The sequence below is a fragment of the Danio rerio genome, chromosome 9, assembly GCF_049306965.1.
Source record: "Danio rerio strain Tuebingen ecotype United States chromosome 9, GRCz12tu, whole genome shotgun sequence".
Classification (NCBI taxonomy): domain Eukaryota; kingdom Metazoa; phylum Chordata; class Actinopteri; order Cypriniformes; family Danionidae; genus Danio; species Danio rerio.
Genome location: NC_133184.1, coordinates 55,833,119 through 55,854,134, shown reverse-complemented (window position 1 = coordinate 55,854,134; position 21,016 = coordinate 55,833,119). Strand labels below are relative to the sequence as shown.

The 21,016-nt window shown below is 37.4% G+C and overlaps 1 protein-coding gene across 3 annotated transcripts in view; it reads left to right on the top strand.

The window, feature by feature from the left end:
- The window catches only part of slitrk5b (SLIT and NTRK-like family, member 5b), a 140,474-nt gene extending 122,130 nt beyond the window's left edge, over positions 1–18,344 (top strand). For all 3 annotated transcript variants that reach the window (XM_073913311.1, XM_073913312.1, XM_002667321.8), the window contains one exon: positions 15,688–18,344. In XM_073913311.1, coding sequence (XP_073769412.1) covers positions 15,688–18,258 — 2,571 coding nt within the window. In that variant the 3' untranslated portion in view covers positions 18,259–18,344. The remainder of the gene's footprint in view (positions 1–15,687) is intronic.
- The last annotated feature ends 2,672 nt before the right edge of the window (positions 18,345–21,016 follow it).

The following is a 21,016-nucleotide window of genomic DNA, read 5'->3' as shown; positions in this document are numbered from 1 at the left end:
ACTACTCCTGCTAATTGTCAGGGTTTCCGCTGGGTTTTAAAGTCTTTAAAGGTTCATTTAAATCCAGCTTTATTTAGCGCTTTTACAATGTAGACTGTGTCAAAGCAGCTTCACATAAATGGTCAGAGTAACTGGATCAGGGTAGTTCAGTTTTTAATGTTTAAGTTCAGCTCAGTTCAGTTTAGCTCAGTTCAGTGTGCTTTAAAATCATTACTGAAAGTCCAAACGCTGAAGAGCAAAAGTCTCAAATTTAAAAATTGAATTTTAAGGCCTTAAAAAGTCTTAAATTCGCTGCTCTAGGTCTTAATATTTCATTTAAGTGTATTTTAATTGCATTTAATTATATATTTTTTTCACCTGGGCAGGTCTTATTTTTCCGATGTCCATGTAACGCTACATCTAATGCTCATTTGAATTCTTTTTGGTTGTTGTTGCTAGGTTTTCGAGGCGTTGTAGTTCTTTATTTCACTAGTCGTATTGTAATTTGCGGTATTACAACTACAAAATGGTCAACTTGCAATAGCCAGTCAGCTTTGTGTTATTAAACGCAGTGCGCACGGCGAATGTGACGTCATCGTTGTGCTTGCGGAATTTTTATCTTTGAGAAACTCACACCTGAGCAATGCATGAGGCTTCATTCTCCATATGAGAGGCATGGTTAAGCTGCCGTCAGCAAAAACAATAGCCTTTAATACAGTATGAAGCATTAAATACATTTCAGTAGTTCATTCTTATTTCACAGAACTCCCTTTTCAGGTTTTTATGTTTGTATTGTTTGAGATTTTACCAAAGTCTGCTTCAATTCCATGTCAACAGCTCCTCTAGAAATATTATTCCCAGGTAAAAACATGACAACGCGGTCAATACTTATTTTCCCTGCTGTATGTTTCACACTGCGGATGCCCTTACAGTTGCAACCCAGAACTGGGAAAGCATTTAACTTATTAAAACTATATTTCCAATTTGACTTAAACACACCATTAGTTCCACTCAGCGATAAAGCACTTAGGCGGCAATATATAGTCGAGACATATTTTAATAACATACTTCAGACCAGAAAGTTAATGACAAAAGTGCTTTAGCATTTGCAGCATTAGCTTAATGCTCTTGTTTTAAGCCGGTCAGGCTAATGTGTTGCACATTTAAGACTAAATAAGCAGTGCTTTTATTATAAAAACAACCATTATGAGCACTAGTTTCTTGATCTTCATTTTGATGAAACTATGTGTTCTGTTTTCCTCATAACCTATGAGTTTACAAAGCCAGAAGAGAAGCATCTGAGCAATTCCAGCGTTATTGATGTGACATTTACAGTAAAAACTCAAAAACACAAATGCACAGAGAGCGCATGATCACATTACATTAAAATGTCTGTTTATATTTTTCAAAACATCTGGGCTCCGTTCTTCGTACGTGGATTACTCAGTTAGCTGGATTTGGATATTGACGATTTGACACGATCCATAGATATATACACTAGATATCGCCCTGAGCATGCGTCAATAGCGGCGCCACATTGGTACAGTGCTCCCAGGACAAATGTCATTCAACTGCACTAGTCAAGACAGTGTTATTACGTGAAGATGCGGGACTTTAGCGCTGTCTACGGGTGTAGTAACGAGCAAACAAAGACAACAAAGTACAAAGGCAGAACATTTCATAGCTAATATTAAGTTTTTATCTGTTTTTGTATGTTCTGAACTTTTGTGCTAATCAGGTCACGTTATTGATGATACCAGTCACTTACTGCATTCACTATAAGGCAAAGCAGCTCCAGCTCACACTAAACACTCGGCTTATGCTAGTTTTGTTGAATAAAATCAGCAAACAATGCAAAAGAAATATGACAACGAGATGCTGCGCTGACAGAAACTTGTATTATTGTCGGCTAACGTTAGTGAAAGAGTCGTTCAGGGGATTCATTCACAAACTAATTGCTCCCTCCGTCAGTATGAGAAGTGAAAGCAGGAGAGGAGCTGTGTTCCAGGACATGATTAGATCAAATTTAACAGGGAGGGTGAATAGTACATTTCTGTACACACAAACACAAGCTTTTTGTCAGGAATGCCCGTGCGGTCACTGATCCATCAATGTAGAAAAGTGATGTAAAATTATAATTTTCGTAATTAGAAAAAAAAAATTACATACTAACATCCAGGAAAACTCCCGATCACAGATATATGTGTATATGTGTATATCCCTGGCTTTGGATGGCCACAGTCCTCCACTGTACCTTGATCCCGCATTCATTTCAAAGGAGCGCAACCCTGTAGCAAGATGGCAGCGCTATTGACGCATTCCGTCCAATAGACAACAATAGGCCAGGCGACATCTAGTGTATATATCTATGGACACGATCCAGGATCGTTTCTTTCTTCAAAGTTGATCTGAGAGTTGTTGTCATAGCAACAGTTCTGCTAGCTCAAACCTGGTCGGGAGCAGGTTCAATTCATATAAACAGGATTAGATCGGGTCAGTTCAAGCAAAGATAATACAGTATGTTCCGAATTCTGATATTTTCTTACAGTAGTAGTTATATACACTTGGGAAAATGGTACATATTTTTAAACTATATATATAAAGTTATAGTTATTAATAAAATAAATAAAGTTATACATATTAATAAAACTTATGCCATCTGCACCCTCGAAATTAAAGTTCAAAGACTGCCATCTGGTGGTGCAAAGAGAAAACTTATTGATATTAACTTTTTTTTTTTATACTTTATTTTTATTTCTTTTAAGGAGAAAAGAAAAATAAATAAATAAATAAAACAAGGGGAAAAATACAAAAAGCAGGTTAAGAAAAATAATAAAATTAAGTAAATGATACAATAAAACACCAGAACTTAAATGAACGGTTGACAGGTCACATATTTCCTTACAGGTCACATGAACAAATACATATATAAATCAGATTACACTCTGTAAAGGCATAAGTACAATCTATTTCTCCCAATATTGCTGGTATTTGTCCATTTGTAGTTTTAGAGAAAAAGTCATCCTCTCCATATTTTGAACATTAGATATGATATCCAACCATTCAGATTTTGTAGTGGGTTCCAGTTGTACACAGTTTTGTCACAGTTTTCTTACTGGTTGCTAGGAGTATTTTTAATAAGTACTTGTCTTTTACCGTTAAGTTGGCTGCAATATTTCCCAGATAAATTGCTGTAAAAGAAAGATCCACATCATCACCAAAAATATTACGTATTACTTGCTTTACGTCCTTCCAATATGACTGAATGGCTGGGCAACACCAAAATATGTGAAAGTGGTTTGCCAAATCTTCTCCACATTTCCTCCAATTGATATGAACTCTTTAGATCGCTTTAGTACAATGGAGTTTTTGTTTTATTTTTTAAAGCAATAATACATTTATGCAGTCATAAGCATGCTTTGACAGTTAATATGCCAGTGATTTGATGCTTCACAAAAGTTGCAGACACCTTTACCAATATGAAAACGCTTTTGTAAACAACCAGTTATTCTTTACACTGATTAAAACACGGCTACTATAATAAAGAAAATCTTTTCTAAATGTTGAACTAAATACACTGATTTGCATTGAAATACATGATGAATACTCTTGACGTATGAAAGTGTAAAGCCTGCAGCTCACAACAAATGTGGAAGGTTATTGCGTGTCATATTTAACAAACCGGTTACTGCTATTGATGTAATTTTGCTCACATGGATAATTGAATATTAATCAGATGATGTCATCACGCTGCTGTGCCGTCAGCCAATCGTTGCATTGCTGATCATGATTTCGAGGATGGATAGATCTGTCCTTCACAACACACGCAGCGATCTCAGATCAGTTTATTCAGACATTCTAATCTGATTCGCGAACTTGTTTGAAGAACCAAATTAGCGAGAGATCAGTTATCAAGATTAAAAGATCCAGGATCTGCCAAATCATCTTAGATCATTTAAGCGAGGTACGAAGAACGGACCCCTGACCAGAGAGTTATGGGATCAGAAATATATCAGTCTGTTTATTAAATTATGGAAATAAACATGCGCTTTGGGTGTGACCAAAATAGTCGGCGAGTTTACAGTATACAACACACTTTGTAGAAATTCTGTGAATTAAATTTCAACCCAAAAGAAATAATGCTAATCTAAAGGATAAAGCCTGTTTCACACCGCATGCGTGAGCAGAGTGTGTGTTTTCGGCGGCCATGTTAACAGATTAGAGCTTTCATACCGCACACATCAGCAGCGCGTCAGAGTGAGGCGTGAGCGTCGCTGAAGCAGCAGTGCCACGATAGTTTTGGTGCTGGGTCTATTTTTGCCGCGCTTAATTAAAGTGACAGTGCATTGATAATGACCGAAACACACTGAATGACAGAAAAAAGGAGCACTCTTACCCAATAAATACATTACTAATATCAACTGATTTATATATCGTCAATCAAATGAACTTAAACGATTAAAAACTGCAACAAACATTTATTTAAGCCTGAACTACAAAACCAAATGTAAAACAATTTTATTGTCAGTTTTGCTTAAGTTGCACACTAATGTTGCAGGAGAGGGGTCGCTTTAAGACTGCTATTTATGGGAGTTGTATAGTGTAGTGTATTGTGGGTAGTGTAGTTCGACATGCATGCTGGATGATGTGAGCTCGCTGTGTGCTGTGCAGCTGAAGCAGAGGAAGAAAGCTTTATTCGGCTTTATGTTCACTCAGGTTATTCCACCTGCGAGCTGTTTGCACTGTGAACCTGACAACACGAAAATAAGTAAAAGAAGGGCCTGCATTGATTACTTTTGTCCGTATCATCCTTTGCATGAGCTGTTACTCCACCACTGGACATAACTGAAGCAGAGACAGTAACACTAGTTTGATCATGTATAAATATCATTTTAATATTGTATAAATATTAGGGGTGTAACGATACACTCAGCTCACGATATAATGTTCACGATTCGATATGTATCACGATATTTGGAATAAAAATTGAAATGCTCATTTTATTAAAAAAATGTTTTTTAAATTACCAAGTAAACATTTTTTTATGTATTTCTTTTGTTTCAACTTTTCATTTAAACTAAACCTTCTTTAAGAAAATAAGTTAAATAGGCCTGTCTCTGGAAAATAAAACAATTTTAAAACTTTTTATAAAATATTATTGAAATGACAGAGACAAAATTAAGGATCAATTTAAGTAAAGGTGCAAAAATAATAATAATAGCTTTCTATTCAATTGAATTTAACAGTAAGTGCTTAAGGCTTTGCTTGGTTTTTTGTGTGTGCAAAAAATAAAAATAAATCTACATTTCCAAGTAGGGCTGTGCAATTAATCGAAAATCCGATTTCGATTTAAATTTTGGCTTTTAACGATTATGAAAAACCATTAATCGAGATTAACGATTATTCCATCACGTACCGCCCCCTTTCCAGTTGTACACGTGTGAAAACTCTGCCTCTGCAAAGCTCAGTTCCACGTGAAAATGACTAAAAGCTTGTGCTGTAATGTAACTTTTGCAGCACGGGATGCACATTATTCATATTTTTAAAAGCGCAAAAGAGCATGTGCTGTTGTGTGTGCGCGCCGTGCTTAGCCTCGGACAGGTAGCGTGTGTGTGTTTGCGCGCGCGCCGCGCTTAGCCTCAGACAGCAGAGCACACACACATCTAACGCGATCTTAATGTGAGCGCTTTAATGGTCAAATACATGCACACTTGTGTCAGAGCGCGGTGTTTAGTGACTATTTATATTAACCCTCATTTGTTTAATAAACAAACAAGTTGAGAATCAAAAGACACGTGAAAGAGAAACCATATCAGAGCCGCACTATTCTTAAAGGGTCACGAAACACCAAAACACATGTTTTGAGCTGTTGACAGTCGTATATGTGTCCCACACTGCTAAAAACACTATTAGGACACCTATATTTCACTAAAAAGTGTAAATTGGTTGTTTTTGCATTATTTCAAGCAAATTCGTACTTCCTGTCTGAAACGGATTTTTGAAGCTGCGTCACGGTCATGAGATAATAGCGCGTATTCCAGCGTGCAGACTGGGCGTCTGAGCCAGAGTGTGTCTTATTACGCCTTACAGTGTGATGCATTAATGCATGAGTAAGGCTTGGTTCAAACCAATCAGCGCGCTCTATTGTGCAACTTCATTAATATTCATTACTGTCACAGTGTTTAGATGACAGAGACGCCACGTTGTGTTGGCAAAACAAGCGTGAAGTGTTGCTTTTATAGTTTGCTGCAGTGAAGTTTTGTTTTCATTTTCTCTCTGTGAGAGCTCAGCTGGAGTCACGTGTGGATTAACAGTGTACGCGACGTGCGACAACAATAACTTACGTGTCTAAGGAGGATTATTGTTTACCTGAGAGCTGTTCTCATCTGCAAACGCTGAGATCCGGATTGTAGTCTCCTCTAAATAAAGACGTGGCTCTAGTTGCTGGTGATTGTCTGTCTCTACAGATTTGGTAAGTGAGTGACCAGTGCTCTTTGTTTATTCAGTTCGTATTTTATTCATATTAAACAAACTATTGCACCGAGTGCAATAGTTAGCACTAACAGTTACAACCAAACTATAACCTCGTGTTGGATTTTGTGACCGGAATAACACACGCGGCTTTCTGACGCTACCTGCCGTGTGCATCTAAGTTTCCAGGAAATGCTGAGTTTTTTTTTTTCTCATTCGCCGTGCGGTATCAAACATTGCATAAAAATACACGCTTAGAGCAGATCCTCGAATCAAATGTCACGTTTGTCGGGAGGGACATTAATGAATTCCCTGAATGAAAGAGCCAAACTGCAGTTAAAGTCCACCATTTAAAAATTCGACTACAGATGTCCATGTAAACACAGTCACATTGTCCGCTGTGTGTGTGTGTTTTGACTCTGAAATTCAGCGCGCCCAAATAGACACTCCCACACCAAGCCGCTTTTCTTCCTCCGACACTCCCCCCTAAACAGAGCTGGACACGCCCACTTTTATGACTTTTTCCAAAGTAGAGGTGTGAAAACACACTGCTGAAACGAGGGGGTTTCATGGCCCTTTAAAGTGACAGCGTACGGTATTTCTGCTGCTGCCGACTGTTTTTATCAATAATCAATAATAAAATCAAAATTACAGTGAAGATGCTTAAAGCACAGTTTAAACATAACAGATTTAATAACTCATTTCTAATAACTGATTTCTTTTATCTTTGCTATGATGACAGCACACTATATTTTACTAGATGTTTTTCAAGATGCTCAGCTTAAAGTGACATTCAAAGGCTTAATCATGGTAAATAGACAAGTCATTGTATATCAGTAGTTTCTTCTGCAGACAATCAAACATATATATTGCTTGAAGGGGCTAATAATATTGAGCTATTAAAATAGGTTTCAAAATATTCAAACCTGCTTTAATTCTATCTGAAACAAAACAAATAAGCCTTTCTCCAGAAGAAAAAATATTATAGTAAATACTGTAAAAAAAAAAACCTTTGTTAAACATAATTTGGGAAATATTTATAAATAAAAATAAATTCACAGAAGGGCGAATAATTTTGACTTCAACTGATAATCGTTTTAAATCATCGTGATTACAATTATGACCAAAATAATCACAATTATGATTTTTCCCATAATCGAGCAGCCCTATTTCCAAGTAGTCAGCAGTTCTATAAGATAATCCTGAACTTCTGTGTATCTGTCTGAGAGGTTTTTATGGATGACTGTCTTCATGTTGGGCACGATGTAGTGTACACGATCAAGTGTATCATGTTGATGTGCATTTTTGTGTCCCTCTGTACTCAAAAGGGTTAATGCTTGTGGTAATCATAACTCTAAAATTCGATATGATTATTTAAATGATGTGCACGCTTTCGGTTTCATTTCCACTGCTAAGTGCTGTTCATACTTCCCACCTCCTAAACGATCACTCTGTGCCACAAACTGAATGTTATTTACAACTTTATTACCTGTTACTCACAATCTTTGCAGGTTCTGTTCACTGAAGTAGACGCGCACGTCTATCATTAAGTAGTCCACCCTCTGTAGTAACAGCTCAGCGTCATGTGTGATTTTTCGGCCGTAAACACGTCATTATATGAAGACAGAATGATATTTTTGGGTGAATTGTACCTTATAAATACAGTATGTGACTCTTTCAACACCATTAGGAGGTATCCATGTCGCTGAGCAAAGTATGTAAATCACTGTGAAGACTTTAAAACTTCGGCTATGTTTGACCCAGTATGCGTGTCAAAAAGCGGACGAGTCTAAAGCAATGACTGTACAACCGAAATGTTGCCAGACGTCATGCGCCATCCTCTATTTCAACTACTCTCATCTTGTGCATTGTTTCCACTGACTGGTACAGTACGGTTCGGGTCGGTACGGGTCACCTTTATCAGGCTTGCGTTTCCACCACAAAGGGTACCTTTTTGGTGGGCGTGGTGTATGACAAAGTTTCAGTCGACGTCATGCTCGCTCGAATAAATGTCTACAGTAAAGCTGTACGGGTCGTTCGCATATCATAATGAGCAGCACTTCTCACAAAACAGACGCTTTATACTAGGGTTGTAACGGTATGAATTTTTTACGGTATGATAATCGTCTAAAACAATACCACGGTTTGACGGTTTCGCAGTATACGGTATTAAATAGTAATTCTCATAGCAAAGACCCTGAAAAGAATAAGAACACGTTTTCTGACTGAACAAAGGTTTTATTTCAACAAACTTTTGAAAGAACCATTTTAATAGAACTATAGAAGTCTTTTATAAAAATAAACTGAAAAATCTCCCATTTTAAAAAATTAAATTAGAAGGAATAAACAAGCAAGGTCTTTTAAGATTAGACAAAAATAAACTTAAACTGTCCTTCCTTATAAGCAGGATAAATGGGAGACCAAAAGTGCAATACCAAGTTTATGGCTGTAAACATGTATTTAAAGCGTTGTTTTTTTCAGTCTAGGTTGTGATGAAGAAATGTAAGCATGTTGAGATTTTCAGGACTTAATCTTGACCGCTGAGGTGAGAGAATGTGTCTACTTGTACAATGAACAAATAAAAAAATAAGAAAATAATAAATAATGTGCCAAAGTCCAAATAAACATGGTGCAAATCCTCAGTAAAAAAAATAGATATAAATATTTACTATACTATAAATAGTTACATAACGAAACTAGATTCAATATGGAACATCCTCAGGTTTTATGTGCCAGCATGGATATGGTTGTCTGTGGATATGGATTTGGATATTGTTGTCTGCAATGCAGATAAACAGCTGCACCTTCATTTGTGTCTTTTGAAAACAGCAAGAGCAGCAGTTCGTCTTTGCTGTGTCACTGTTTTGTCATGTTGGCTCGTTAAACAACTACAGGACACGGCAGATTTTTTCTTCTTGGCTTTGTGTCTGTTCACAGAGACGACAGCAAGGTTTGTTTGAGCCCGGGTCATCCATGGCTGGTTATTATATGCATGTAGTATTTCCATGTAATGTCTCGGCTTTGTATTTAAAAAAACATGGCGGTTCCTTTGTTTACGTTCTGTGTAGCTCCACGGGCTCGTGACGTATCTCTGTAAAAAATCAGCGTTCAGCTGCACGTGTAGCTCCACCTTTTGGTACCTTTTCTCCTATTTGGGACCCTTTCAAAAGGGTGCCGAAAAAGTGGTACGGTTCGGTTAACAGTGGAAACGGCCATAAATGCGTACCAAACCAAACCGTACCGTACCACTCAGTGGAAACGTGCCATTGGTCTGCTAACGTTACTTCTGCTGCTAGATCAAGCAATCTGAACTCACCTGCGACAGCAGGTGGAACGTAGCTCACGTGCAAACAGCTCAACTACTAAGAGAAAACGGACGTCATATCGTAATAAAACCGCCATAACGCCACGATGCATATTGCAGGGCTCGAAATTAACCTTTTTGCCTGGTAGCACCGGTGCTCCTAACTTAAAAAATGTAGGCGCATCAGCCAAAATTTAGTCGCACCCACCAATTATGAGCACCGTTACTACAAGTTTTATACAAACATATTGATTGTATTTGAAAAAATACAAAAAAATGCAAAAAAAAATCATATATAACATTATATGCAAGCGTGAGGAAAATATGTCATAACAAAATCCCGTTAACACAAGAAAATAGATTTTTATAACATAACTGAGTGACCAAAGCTTACACGGAGCGCTCACCGGCCCTGCACGCACTGCTTGAATTAACGTGTTAGCGGTATAACTAGTAAGATGTGTCATTATTTGCAACTGTAGATGCCATGGTTTCTAAAACAAAATCTGTCAAGTGTTATGTTATCTTCATTCTCATCTTCAGCGCTTTAGTTTTTCGCGGTAGTAGCTCTCTGTCATCCGAAGCCAGAAGGCACTGAGTGATTGACAGCTGATATTAACCAATCATTCGCGTTCAGTGCTAGAGCAGTGGTGGGCCAATAAGAAGAGCGCAAAGGCGGGGCAAGCATCACGGACTTGGATTTGTTTACTGAAGCAAGTTGACATGACAACTGTTTTAAACCATTTCCTAGCGCTGCGTTTCGCGTTTCAAGTGCAGACAAAAAGCTTAGAGATGCATTCTGCGTGAATGTCTCCCGAATCCGCGCATGTGCTGAACATTTTGCAGTAAAAAGTGGTCGCACACTACAATTTTAAACACTTGCAGAAATGCTCCCAAATATATTTCAAGGTCGCATAGATAAAATTTCGGGCGCATATGCGACCAAAATGGTCGCAATTTCGAGCCCTGATATTGTGACATTTTTGCATCGCAATAAATCGTACCATGATAAATCATTACACCCCTAATAAATATTATTACATCTCGGCCTACAGCAACCTGACAATCAAAAACCAACTGACATGATATCACAGGCGATTGTCTTCTGAGTGCACCAGACATGAATGACACTCCTCATAGAGCTTGGGAAGCAGACAGTACAGTATGATCTATATAATGTCTAAAATAAAGACTTGCAGGTTAAAGAAACAGCATCGGAGGAGTTTGCCGCAGGCCTTGGTGCAGATAAAAAGTAAAAAAAGAAAAGTGTATTTGTATATAAAGAGAGAGATATGTAACTAGATAGAAGAGACAGAGATAGATTGATCTCTGCCGAAGAGCTGTGCGCCGCTGGTGTGAAAGGCAAACGCCTGTGTGCTGCTTCTGCTCTCCATACGCGCTGCGCATGCACTGCTTTCGCTTGCGGTGGGAAACATGAGTAAACAGTTGGCTCTTGATACTACCTGACAAAAGTCTTGTTACCTATCCAAGTTTAAGGAACATCAAATAGTAACTCGACTTCTAGCTGATCATTTGATATCAGAAGAGGTTTATATGAAAGGCGAAGGCCTCTAGATCAGGGGTCACCAACCCTGTTCCTGGAGAGCTACCTTCCTGCAGATTTTAGTTGCAACCCTGACCAGACACATCTGTTTGTAATTATTAAGTGCTGCTTTAGGTACTATTAATTGGTTCAGGTGTATTTGATATGGGTTGGGACTGAATTCTGCAGGAAGGTAGCTCTCCGGGAACAGGGTTGGTGACCCCTGCTCTAGATGATGCTTATTTGACAAAATGAAATCTGATCATGCCTTGATTTTGAATGATTTTATCAGGACAGTAAGATCTGACTCTGCTTATTACTGAACAGAAATAATGTCCAGTATAGAATATAAAGTCCTGCTGCAGTGGAGACAGAATGAATATTGTGTCTGACTCCATCATGAGCTTGGAGGACTGCATCCATACATCTCTGCACTGACTCAAATCACTAATTAATAAAGTCATCTGGAATGGCAAAGAAAGCGTTGCAGGACTCCCAGAGTTCATCAAGAGTTGGATTCATCTTTAATCCCTCCGCCTTCATCTTACCCTAGACATGCTTAATAATGCTGATATCGGGTGACTGGGCTGGCCAATCCTGGAGCACTTTGACCTTCTTTGCTTTATTAGCATGAGAAGGAGCACAAATGAATTTATACCTCAGGCTGTTGATGTTGATCATCCACTCTGCAGATCTCTCGCACGCCCCCATACTGAATGTAACCCCAAACCATGATTTCTCCTTCACCAAACTTGACTGATTTCTGTGAGAGTCATGGCTCAATGCTGGTTCCAGTAGGTCTTCTGCAGTATTTGTGATGATTGATGCAGATCAACAGATGATTCACCAGAGAAATCCACCTTCTGACACTTTTCCCAATGATTTACTTTGGTAAATCAAATATAATTGTTTGAAAACATTGCCATACATTTTTGAGTATTTTGCAGTACTGCCAAAAACATGCTTACATTAAAAAAAGTAGAAAGAGTTGTCTTTTTTTGGTGAAAATGTTTTCTCGGCAAGGTTTCCATTTGCATGGAATTGCTCATTTCTAGCTTTTTCCTTGTGTAACACAGATGTCATCCTGCATATGACTTGTTTTGGCTTTAGTGCATGTACACCAGTTTGCCTGCAGTTATATCTGTGCATCTTCAACAACATGAGATGGACAAATCTAGACACCGTTTTGAGCATCTGCTTCTGCTTCAGGACTCACGTTTTGCATTGTGCATCAAGTGGCGACAGCTTTTTGTTTGCATAAGAGGGTTACCAAGAGTTGCTTAAATTAAATAAATGTCTGAATGCAAATCAAATGAAAGCCTTTTAGTACTTTACGCCATCTGTTTATGGTGATGTTCATCCAATTTGATAAGCAAGAATTTAACTAGACTTGTGTTATAAATTAATAGTTGAAAATATTTTTTTTGCAGTTTTGTATGTTTAATTGTTCTTTGTTTTAGCATTTGTTTTAAAGATAATGGCCTCTATTTTAACAATCTAGGTGCAAAGTCTAAAGCCTGATTTATACTTCTGCGTCAAGTAACCGGCGTAACCCACGGCGCATGCAACGCGCGTAGCTGGTCATTTATACTTCTGCACGCTGTCTCTGTTGGTCTGCATTAACACTTCCGAAACGCTAGTTGGCAGTGAAGTGTAAATGTTCCTCTGTGTCGAGATTATTCGCTGCTTTTTTGCGTTTCCTGAACACTTTCGGGATGTACAAGTGGCTCAAACTCGCTCATTTTGAGGCAGGAACCGGCGGACGTGCAACAACTTTAACTATGAGGTAAACACAAAACAAAACTTTCCATCCGGTGCTCCTTTACGGGACTCCACACTTGTAAACAATCGCTCATGCCATTCGCGCGGCTCTCGGTTCCACCCAGACTCGTCATCGATACCAAGCCGACCAATCACAGAGCTTGCACTACACGTTGTTGTGACATGTAGTTACATTTTTTGAGAGGTGCTTGTCAGTAACGCCGATGGCCACGTCAAAGGGCTATGCATCAGCGCCGTAGCATATGCCGGCGTTTGACGCATAAGTAAAAATCAGCCTTTAGGCGCATGGTGCAAAAGCAATAAGGGGGAATCTGAATCCATTTTTCCTTTTTTAAGGATGGAAAAATACAATCTGCGCTCCTGCGCATGGTCTAACAGGGTTGTGCTTATTCTCTTAGTGAGTTCTGTGTGTTTTGAGCATAATGTGCATTAAACCAATCAGAGTCTCATCTCCCATTCCTTTAAGAGTCAGTTGCTTCATGCCATGGTGCATTTGCTATTTACATGGTGAACTTTGTAAGTGTAAAAACTGAACACTTTACTAGCGAGAAAACTTTTTAACAGAGCATCTTCTACAGCGAGGATAAAGATCGAGCCTCCTTCATTCAGCCTCTTTACTTTCTCTTTACTTTACTTTTACTCTTTACTCCTTTACTTTGGTGGAGTAAGTAAACAGTGGAAACACTCTACTGAATGCATCCATTAGCCCACATATTTAATTTAGTTTATTAAGCTCAAAGATTTGCTTCCAAACTATTTCTAAATTCAGTTCTAATTTCCAGCAAATGAATAAATGAACAATAATAATGAAGTGTGGTCAGAAAACTAAGTTGTATCCAAACACACGTCCTGTTCTTATGCCCCATACGGCGATGCAGACGTCTCCGAAACCCCACAGCTGGACACATCTACTCTTGTTTTTAATCAAACAAATGTAAATCTGCATATAATAAATAATACTGATAATAATACTAACATTATACAGATGCTAATAGTCATGAATAAAATGAAGAATTAATCCTTTAATTGTTTTCACTTGTAAATATATTTGTGTATTGCTGTACATTCTGTGTGTATTAAGCAATGTGTAAGCATTGAACCCACATAGGAAACTTTAGAGCAGCTTTTAGTTGGTCAATGGTGCTGTCTATTTTAGTTCTTCAAAATAGCAACGCACCAACAATGTGCCTCATACACGTCCATTTCAGACCAGCACATCCATGAGTTCACAAAGTGGCGCAAATGGATTTGCTATTTAAACAGTCTGGTGCAAACCATGAAAATTACTGTTGCCTGGTCTGAAAAAAGTAGCAAAGCACGTCCAACACGTCTTATTGCGCCGGGTGTATGATCAGGCCCAATGAGTTTTCAAGCATTTTAAAATACCGTGCATCTGGAAAGTTTTCACAGCTCTTCACTTTTTCCACATTTTTTGTTACAGCCTTATTGCTAATTGGATTAAACTAATTTATTTCCTCAACATTCTACACACAATACCCCATAATGACAATGTGAAAAAAAAGATTTAGAAATTTTAGCAAATTTATTAAAGATAAAATACCTGAAATAATTTATTTAAACCTAATCCATAGTGTTTTTGCACCCAGATTTAAATAAAGTGAAATATCTGAAACACAGTATTATTGTGTTATTATTACATTATTATAGTATAATATTAGTATTATAGTATAATTAGTATTATATATATTATTAACAGTATTATTATATTTATAAATGCATCTTTGTTTGTACCTTAAAATATCTGGTTTATTTTTATTGTATTTTTTTTATCATGTTTGATTTTTAACAAGACATTAACTAAAATAGTGCATACACAGTTGGAGATTATATGAATTATAGCATTATTAGCATTTTTTATGAATTTGAATTATTATATAATATATTATTAATATACAAAATCATTTTAAATATTTCCAAAATGTTGTTTATATATGTCTTTTATACTTTTCTTCTGGAGAATATTTGTTTTGGTTTTGCTGGAATAAGAAATTATTATTTAATTTTTTTAATTTTCTTTAATTATATATAAAGTCCACTGACTTGCCTAATTAACCTAACTTGCCCTTTAACCCATAGTTAAGACCTAAAAGTGCACTTTAATGTTACTTGCTAATCACTCAGAATTATTATTGTTTATTTAAATTCTAATAATGAAATTTTTGCAACCATATCTTTACATTTTAATACATAAAAAAATAATAAAAGTTTGTTTTGACATAATTTGTGTGTATTTTTTATATTAATTGTTTTATTAAACTTTAATATATTAAAGCTAAATTATTTAAATGTATGTGTATATATAATTTGTGTCATAAACATATGTTTTATATATGAATATAAATATTTTCTCAAATTTATGCATGCATGGGTGTATTAATATGTACATAATAATTTACGCAGTACACCCACATAGGCAAAGCAAACTTTTATTTTGGATGTGATCAATCTTTGCTCAGCACTAATTTGTAAATGCAATTGGATGCAGACACTGAAATGAACAGTCTTATCTTTGCATTTATTGTTGCTTTAACAAACTAAACTGATATTGTCCACAAATTAACGTTTGTTTTTCTTCCTCTCTCTTCAGATGACAGCGAACACATCAGCTCAGCCTCCATCCATCATCATAAACATGCATATGTGGATACTGGCCGTATCATCGTTGGCCACGTTTTTCAGCTTAACTGAGATGTTCGACATCTACGGGGATATCTGTGGCGGCCTGTGTGTCTGCGAGGAGCGAGACGGCATTTTTACAGCCAGTTGTGAAAACAGAGGAATTAACAGTCTGTCAGAGGTAACACCTTTACACTTCACTGCATATCATCTCCTGCTCACAGGGAATCTGCTGAAGAAAGTCTCGCTCAACGATTTCCTTCATTACGAGGGACTCACCATTTTACATCTAGGCAACAATGATATATGCGAGATCGAAGCGGGCGCCTTTAACGGACTCCAGGGATTAAAGAGACTGCATCTAAACAATAACAAAATTGAAGCACTAAAGGACGACACGTTCCTGGGACTTGAAAGCCTGGAGTACCTACAGATTGACTATAATTATATTAGCCACATCGAACCCAACGCTCTGAGCGCTTTACGTCACTTAGAGGTGCTCATCCTCAATGACAATCTACTCTCCGCTCTGCCACACAACATCTTTCAGTATGTACCTTTAACGCATCTCGACTTGAGAGGCAATCAACTTAAAGTGCTACCCTACAGCGGACTTCTGGAGCACTTGAGTCGAATCGTTGAGTTGCAGCTTGAGGAGAATGCGTGGAATTGCTCTTGTGAGCTAATTGCGTTAAAAACGTGGCTTGAAAGCATATCCTACACGGCTTTAGTTGGCGATGTGGTTTGCGAAACGCCGTTCAGATTGCACGGACGAGATCTGGACGAGATTTCCAAACAAGAACTGTGTCCTCGCAGAGCCATCGCTGAATATGAGATGCACGCAGAAATGGCGCACAGCAGCGAAACGGTTTCTAAAACCACACCAGCGACTGCTGGATTTGCCTCCTCAACCATTCTGCGCTCAACAAAAAGCAGTCGGTTGTCAGGAAAACTGCGTGTCAAACCTACATCGCGCTCTTCTTCGAGCAAACCGCAGAATTACGGCCCCATGTTGGCTTATCAAACTAAATCGCCGGTTCCTTTGGACTGTCCCAACACTTGTACGTGTAATCTGCAAATATCAGACCTCGGGTTGAACGTTAACTGCCAAGAGAGGAAAATCGAAAGCATCTCGGATCTGGATCCCAAGCCGTACAATCCCAAAAAGATGTATCTGACCGGAAACTACATATCTTCAGTTTGCAGTTCAGACTTCAGCGGCGCAACTGGGTTGGATTTGCTCCACTTGGGGAACAATCGCATCGCAGTCGTCCACGATAAAACATTCGGCCAGCTTATACATCTACGCAGACTTTATTTGAACGGAAACCTAATCGAACGTCTAACCGAGGATATGTTTTACGGTCTGCAGAGCTTGCAGTTTTTATATTTGGAGTATAACGTGATTCGTGAGATTGCGGTTGGGACTTTTCAGCAGTTGCCCAATCTTCAGTTGCTGTTTCTCAATAATAATCTCCTCAAGACTCTACATTTGGGCATATTTGACGGATTAAACCTTGCTCGATTGAATCTACGCAGCAATCACTTCCGAACTCTTCCCGTCATTGGCGTTCTTGATGAACTAGCATCACTAATTCAGATTGATCTCTTCGAGAACCCTTGGGATTGTTCGTGCTCCATTTTGGACATGAAGAACTGGTTGGAGCAGCTTAGCGCGGGCACGGTTGTGAACACCGTCATCTGCGAATCTCCACCAAGGCTTTCAGGAGAGGATATGCGCTACATTCGATCGTCTCACATTTGTCCGGAAAGCTCAATTGCGCAATCGTCTGCAGTTCCGCCATCGGAGGAATCTTTTCCCGGAAGTACAATCACTTTAGAAACCGCTCTGGATTTTGATACTCAGTATCCCGCTGTTCCTCTTTCCGTTTTAATACTTGCTTTACTGCTTCTTTTTATATTATCAGTATTCATCGCCGCAGGTTTGTTCGCAGTGATAATGAAGCGGCGTAAAAAGTCTGAACGCTCTGCTTCAGTAACCGCCAGTGCGATTTATACCGAAAGAGCGAATATGAAGTCTCGAACATCGGCGGGTCATGTTTACGAATACATCCCACCGTCAGCGGAGAACGCTGCTAAAAATGGCCGCTACAACCCCAGCGCAATCGAGAATTATAGAGACTTCGAAGAGCTCAATAGAGTTCTGGCGTCAAACTCGGACGAAGAAATCAGGAGCAATGCAATAAGCTCAGAGTTCAGCGCCGGGACTCCAGATCCACTCAATAGGAACTCTCCACTTTTAGATGACAACTATTTCTACCGGGATATTTTGGCTAGGGACCAGCAGGCCTCCTATAGGGGTCATTTACCATGCAAACATGGCACTCATGCAGATTTTGACGTGGGACATCAGTACTTGAATCCGGAAAGGGTTCAGCAGACCATGGTTTACTGCTCGAGTCCCACCACCGTCTACATTGAGCCCAACAGAAGCGAGTGCTGGGAGCTGAGGGCCAAACTGCACTTTGAACCAGACTATTTGGAGGTTCATGAGAAAAGGACAACTTTTACCCAGTTCTGAAATAAAGTCAAAATTATTCGCCCTTCTGTTAATGATTCTTTCTTTATATATTTCCCAAATGATGTTGAACAGATTCAGGAATTTTTCACAGTATTTCCTATATTATTTTTTCTTCTGGAGAAAGTCTTATTTGTTTTATTTCGGCTAGAATAAAAGCAGTTTTTAATTTTTTTAAGCCGTTTTAAGTTCAATATTAGCCCACTTAAGCAACATTTGTTTTGGATTGTCTGCACAACAAACTACTGTTATACAATGACTTGCCTAATTACCCTAACTTTACCCTAATTACCCTAGTTAAGCCTTTACATTTCACTTTAAGCTGAATACTAGTATCTGGAAGAATATCTAGTCTAATATTATTTACTGTCATCATGACAAAGATGAAATAAATCAGTTATTAGAAATGAGTTATTAAAACTATTATGATTCGAAATATGTAGAGAAAATCTCCCTGTTAAACAGAAATAGGGTAAATAATATACAGGGGGGCGAATAATTCTGGAGGGCTATTAATTCTGGCTTTAACTGTATTTGTTTTCATTGGAAAAAAAAAAAAAAAAAACATTTCCGAGCTATTGTGGTGAATGGTAAATCTCACAAAACCAATGCATTGCATTTCAGAATTCAAAAGAAAGAACAATTGTGTGTTTTATTTTATTTATTGTCATTTGTGACCACAATTCATATTTTGGAAATTTAAATTTATGCATCATCTGACAGTTAAATAAATATTCTTTCCATTGATGTATGGTTTGTTAGGATCATATTAATTTGACATGCGACAATGTGAAAATCTAGAATCTGCAGGTAAAATAATAATAATAATAATAATAATAATAATAATAATACTAAATTATAATTAGAAAATATTGCCTTTAATGTTGTTCAAATTAAGCTCTTAGCCATTCATATTACTAATTAAAAATTAGGTTTTGATCTGTTTATTGAAGGAATTGAAGATGATCTTTATATTCAAAACGGTTTGTGGCATCAAATGAAGACCGCTAATTTGACAATCTATTTTTGCCATTGCCACAAATATACAATGTGAGGCGGGTTTTGTGGTCGCATTTTATATTGATAAATTTTATTTATAGATACTTATTTATTTATTTTAGGTATATTATCATTATCATTTAATAAAAAAGTAATATTATTGCTGCTTTATGAAATGTTATTTTAATTTATTTATTGTTGCAATAGGACCATTAGAATTTGGATCCTGAATTCCCATTGATAAAATGTTTGTGTTTTGTTTGCACTGCCTTTAATACTACTTTAATCAAATTAATTGTAATATTTAATGGCAATTATAAAAACGCCATGCTCTTTTAAAAATAGTATAGTAATTAATTCAATATTAAGTAAATAAATTCAATATAATAAATTCTTATGGTGGCTCAGATGGTTAACACTGTCGCCTTACAGCAAGAAGGTCACTGGTTCGAGTCCCGGCTGCACCAGTTGGCATTTCTGTGGAGTTTGCATGTTCTCCCTGTGTTGGTGTGGGTTTCCTCCGGGTGCTCCGGTTTCCCCCACAGTCCAAACACATGCGCTATAGGGGACTTGGGTAAGCTAAATTGTCCGTATTGTGTGTGTGTGAATGGGTGTGTATGGATGTTTTCCAGTAATTGGTTGCAGCTGGAAGGGCATCCGCTGCGTAAAACATATGCTGGATAAGTTGGCGGTTCATTCCGCTGTGGTTGAATAGATCGAATAAGCCGAAAAGATAATGAATGAATGAATTAACATTATTATTATTGTTTTTTTCTTCAATTTTATTATTATTTTTTGTTTGTAATTAGGAATCAAATCCTAAATTTGCATTGCTGAATTGTTTGTGTTTGTTGTACTGCCTTTAATACATTTTTGATGAAAATAATTGTAATATTTAAGGACATGAATAAAAAAAAAATGCTGCTTGAAATAAAAATGTATTATAAATAGTAAAACAATAAATTCAATAATCAGTTTAATGTTCAGTGCAATTAATAAATTGTAAAATTATTGGCAAAATAGTTAATTTGAATGTTTACTTAATTGCAATTATAATTTTATTTATTTAATTATTAAATCACAGTATTTTTTGCCCTTATGTTTTTCTTAAAATATTTCATATATAACAAACTGTATTTCATCAAATTACAATTTAATTTTTTTTTTAAAAGAGTCAACTAAATGCGACATGGTGGCTCAGTGTTTAGCACAGCAAGAAGGTCACTGGCTCAAATCGTAGCTGGGCCAGTTGTCATTTCTGTGTAGAGTATGCATGTTCTCTTCGTGTTGGCGTGGGTTTCAACACATGCGCAATAGGGGAATTGAATAGACTTAATTGGCCATAGTGTGGGTGTGAATGAGTGTGTATGGGTGTTTCCCAGTACTGGGTTGCAGGTGGAAGATCATCCGCTGGAATATTTCATCATGCTGGAATAGTTGGCGGTTCATTCCGCTGTGACGACCCCTAATGAATAAGGGAATAAGTCGAAGGAAAATGAATGTCAACTAAATTGTCAATTTCTTTACTGCAGTGTTCTTTCTTTTAAATTCTGGGGTGTTTCATGAGATTCACACTATATTCTGATACATATCATGCATATTCCAAAATATGATAATCTTCTGCTTCATTATTATCTTTTTAATACATTCTGAGGTTCCTGAATGGTTTTTAACGTGCGAATATAAAAGGAACACAGTATGACTCTAAGATGTAAAATGTTGTGATCTTTCACATTTACATCAATGCTTTCCCTCACATATG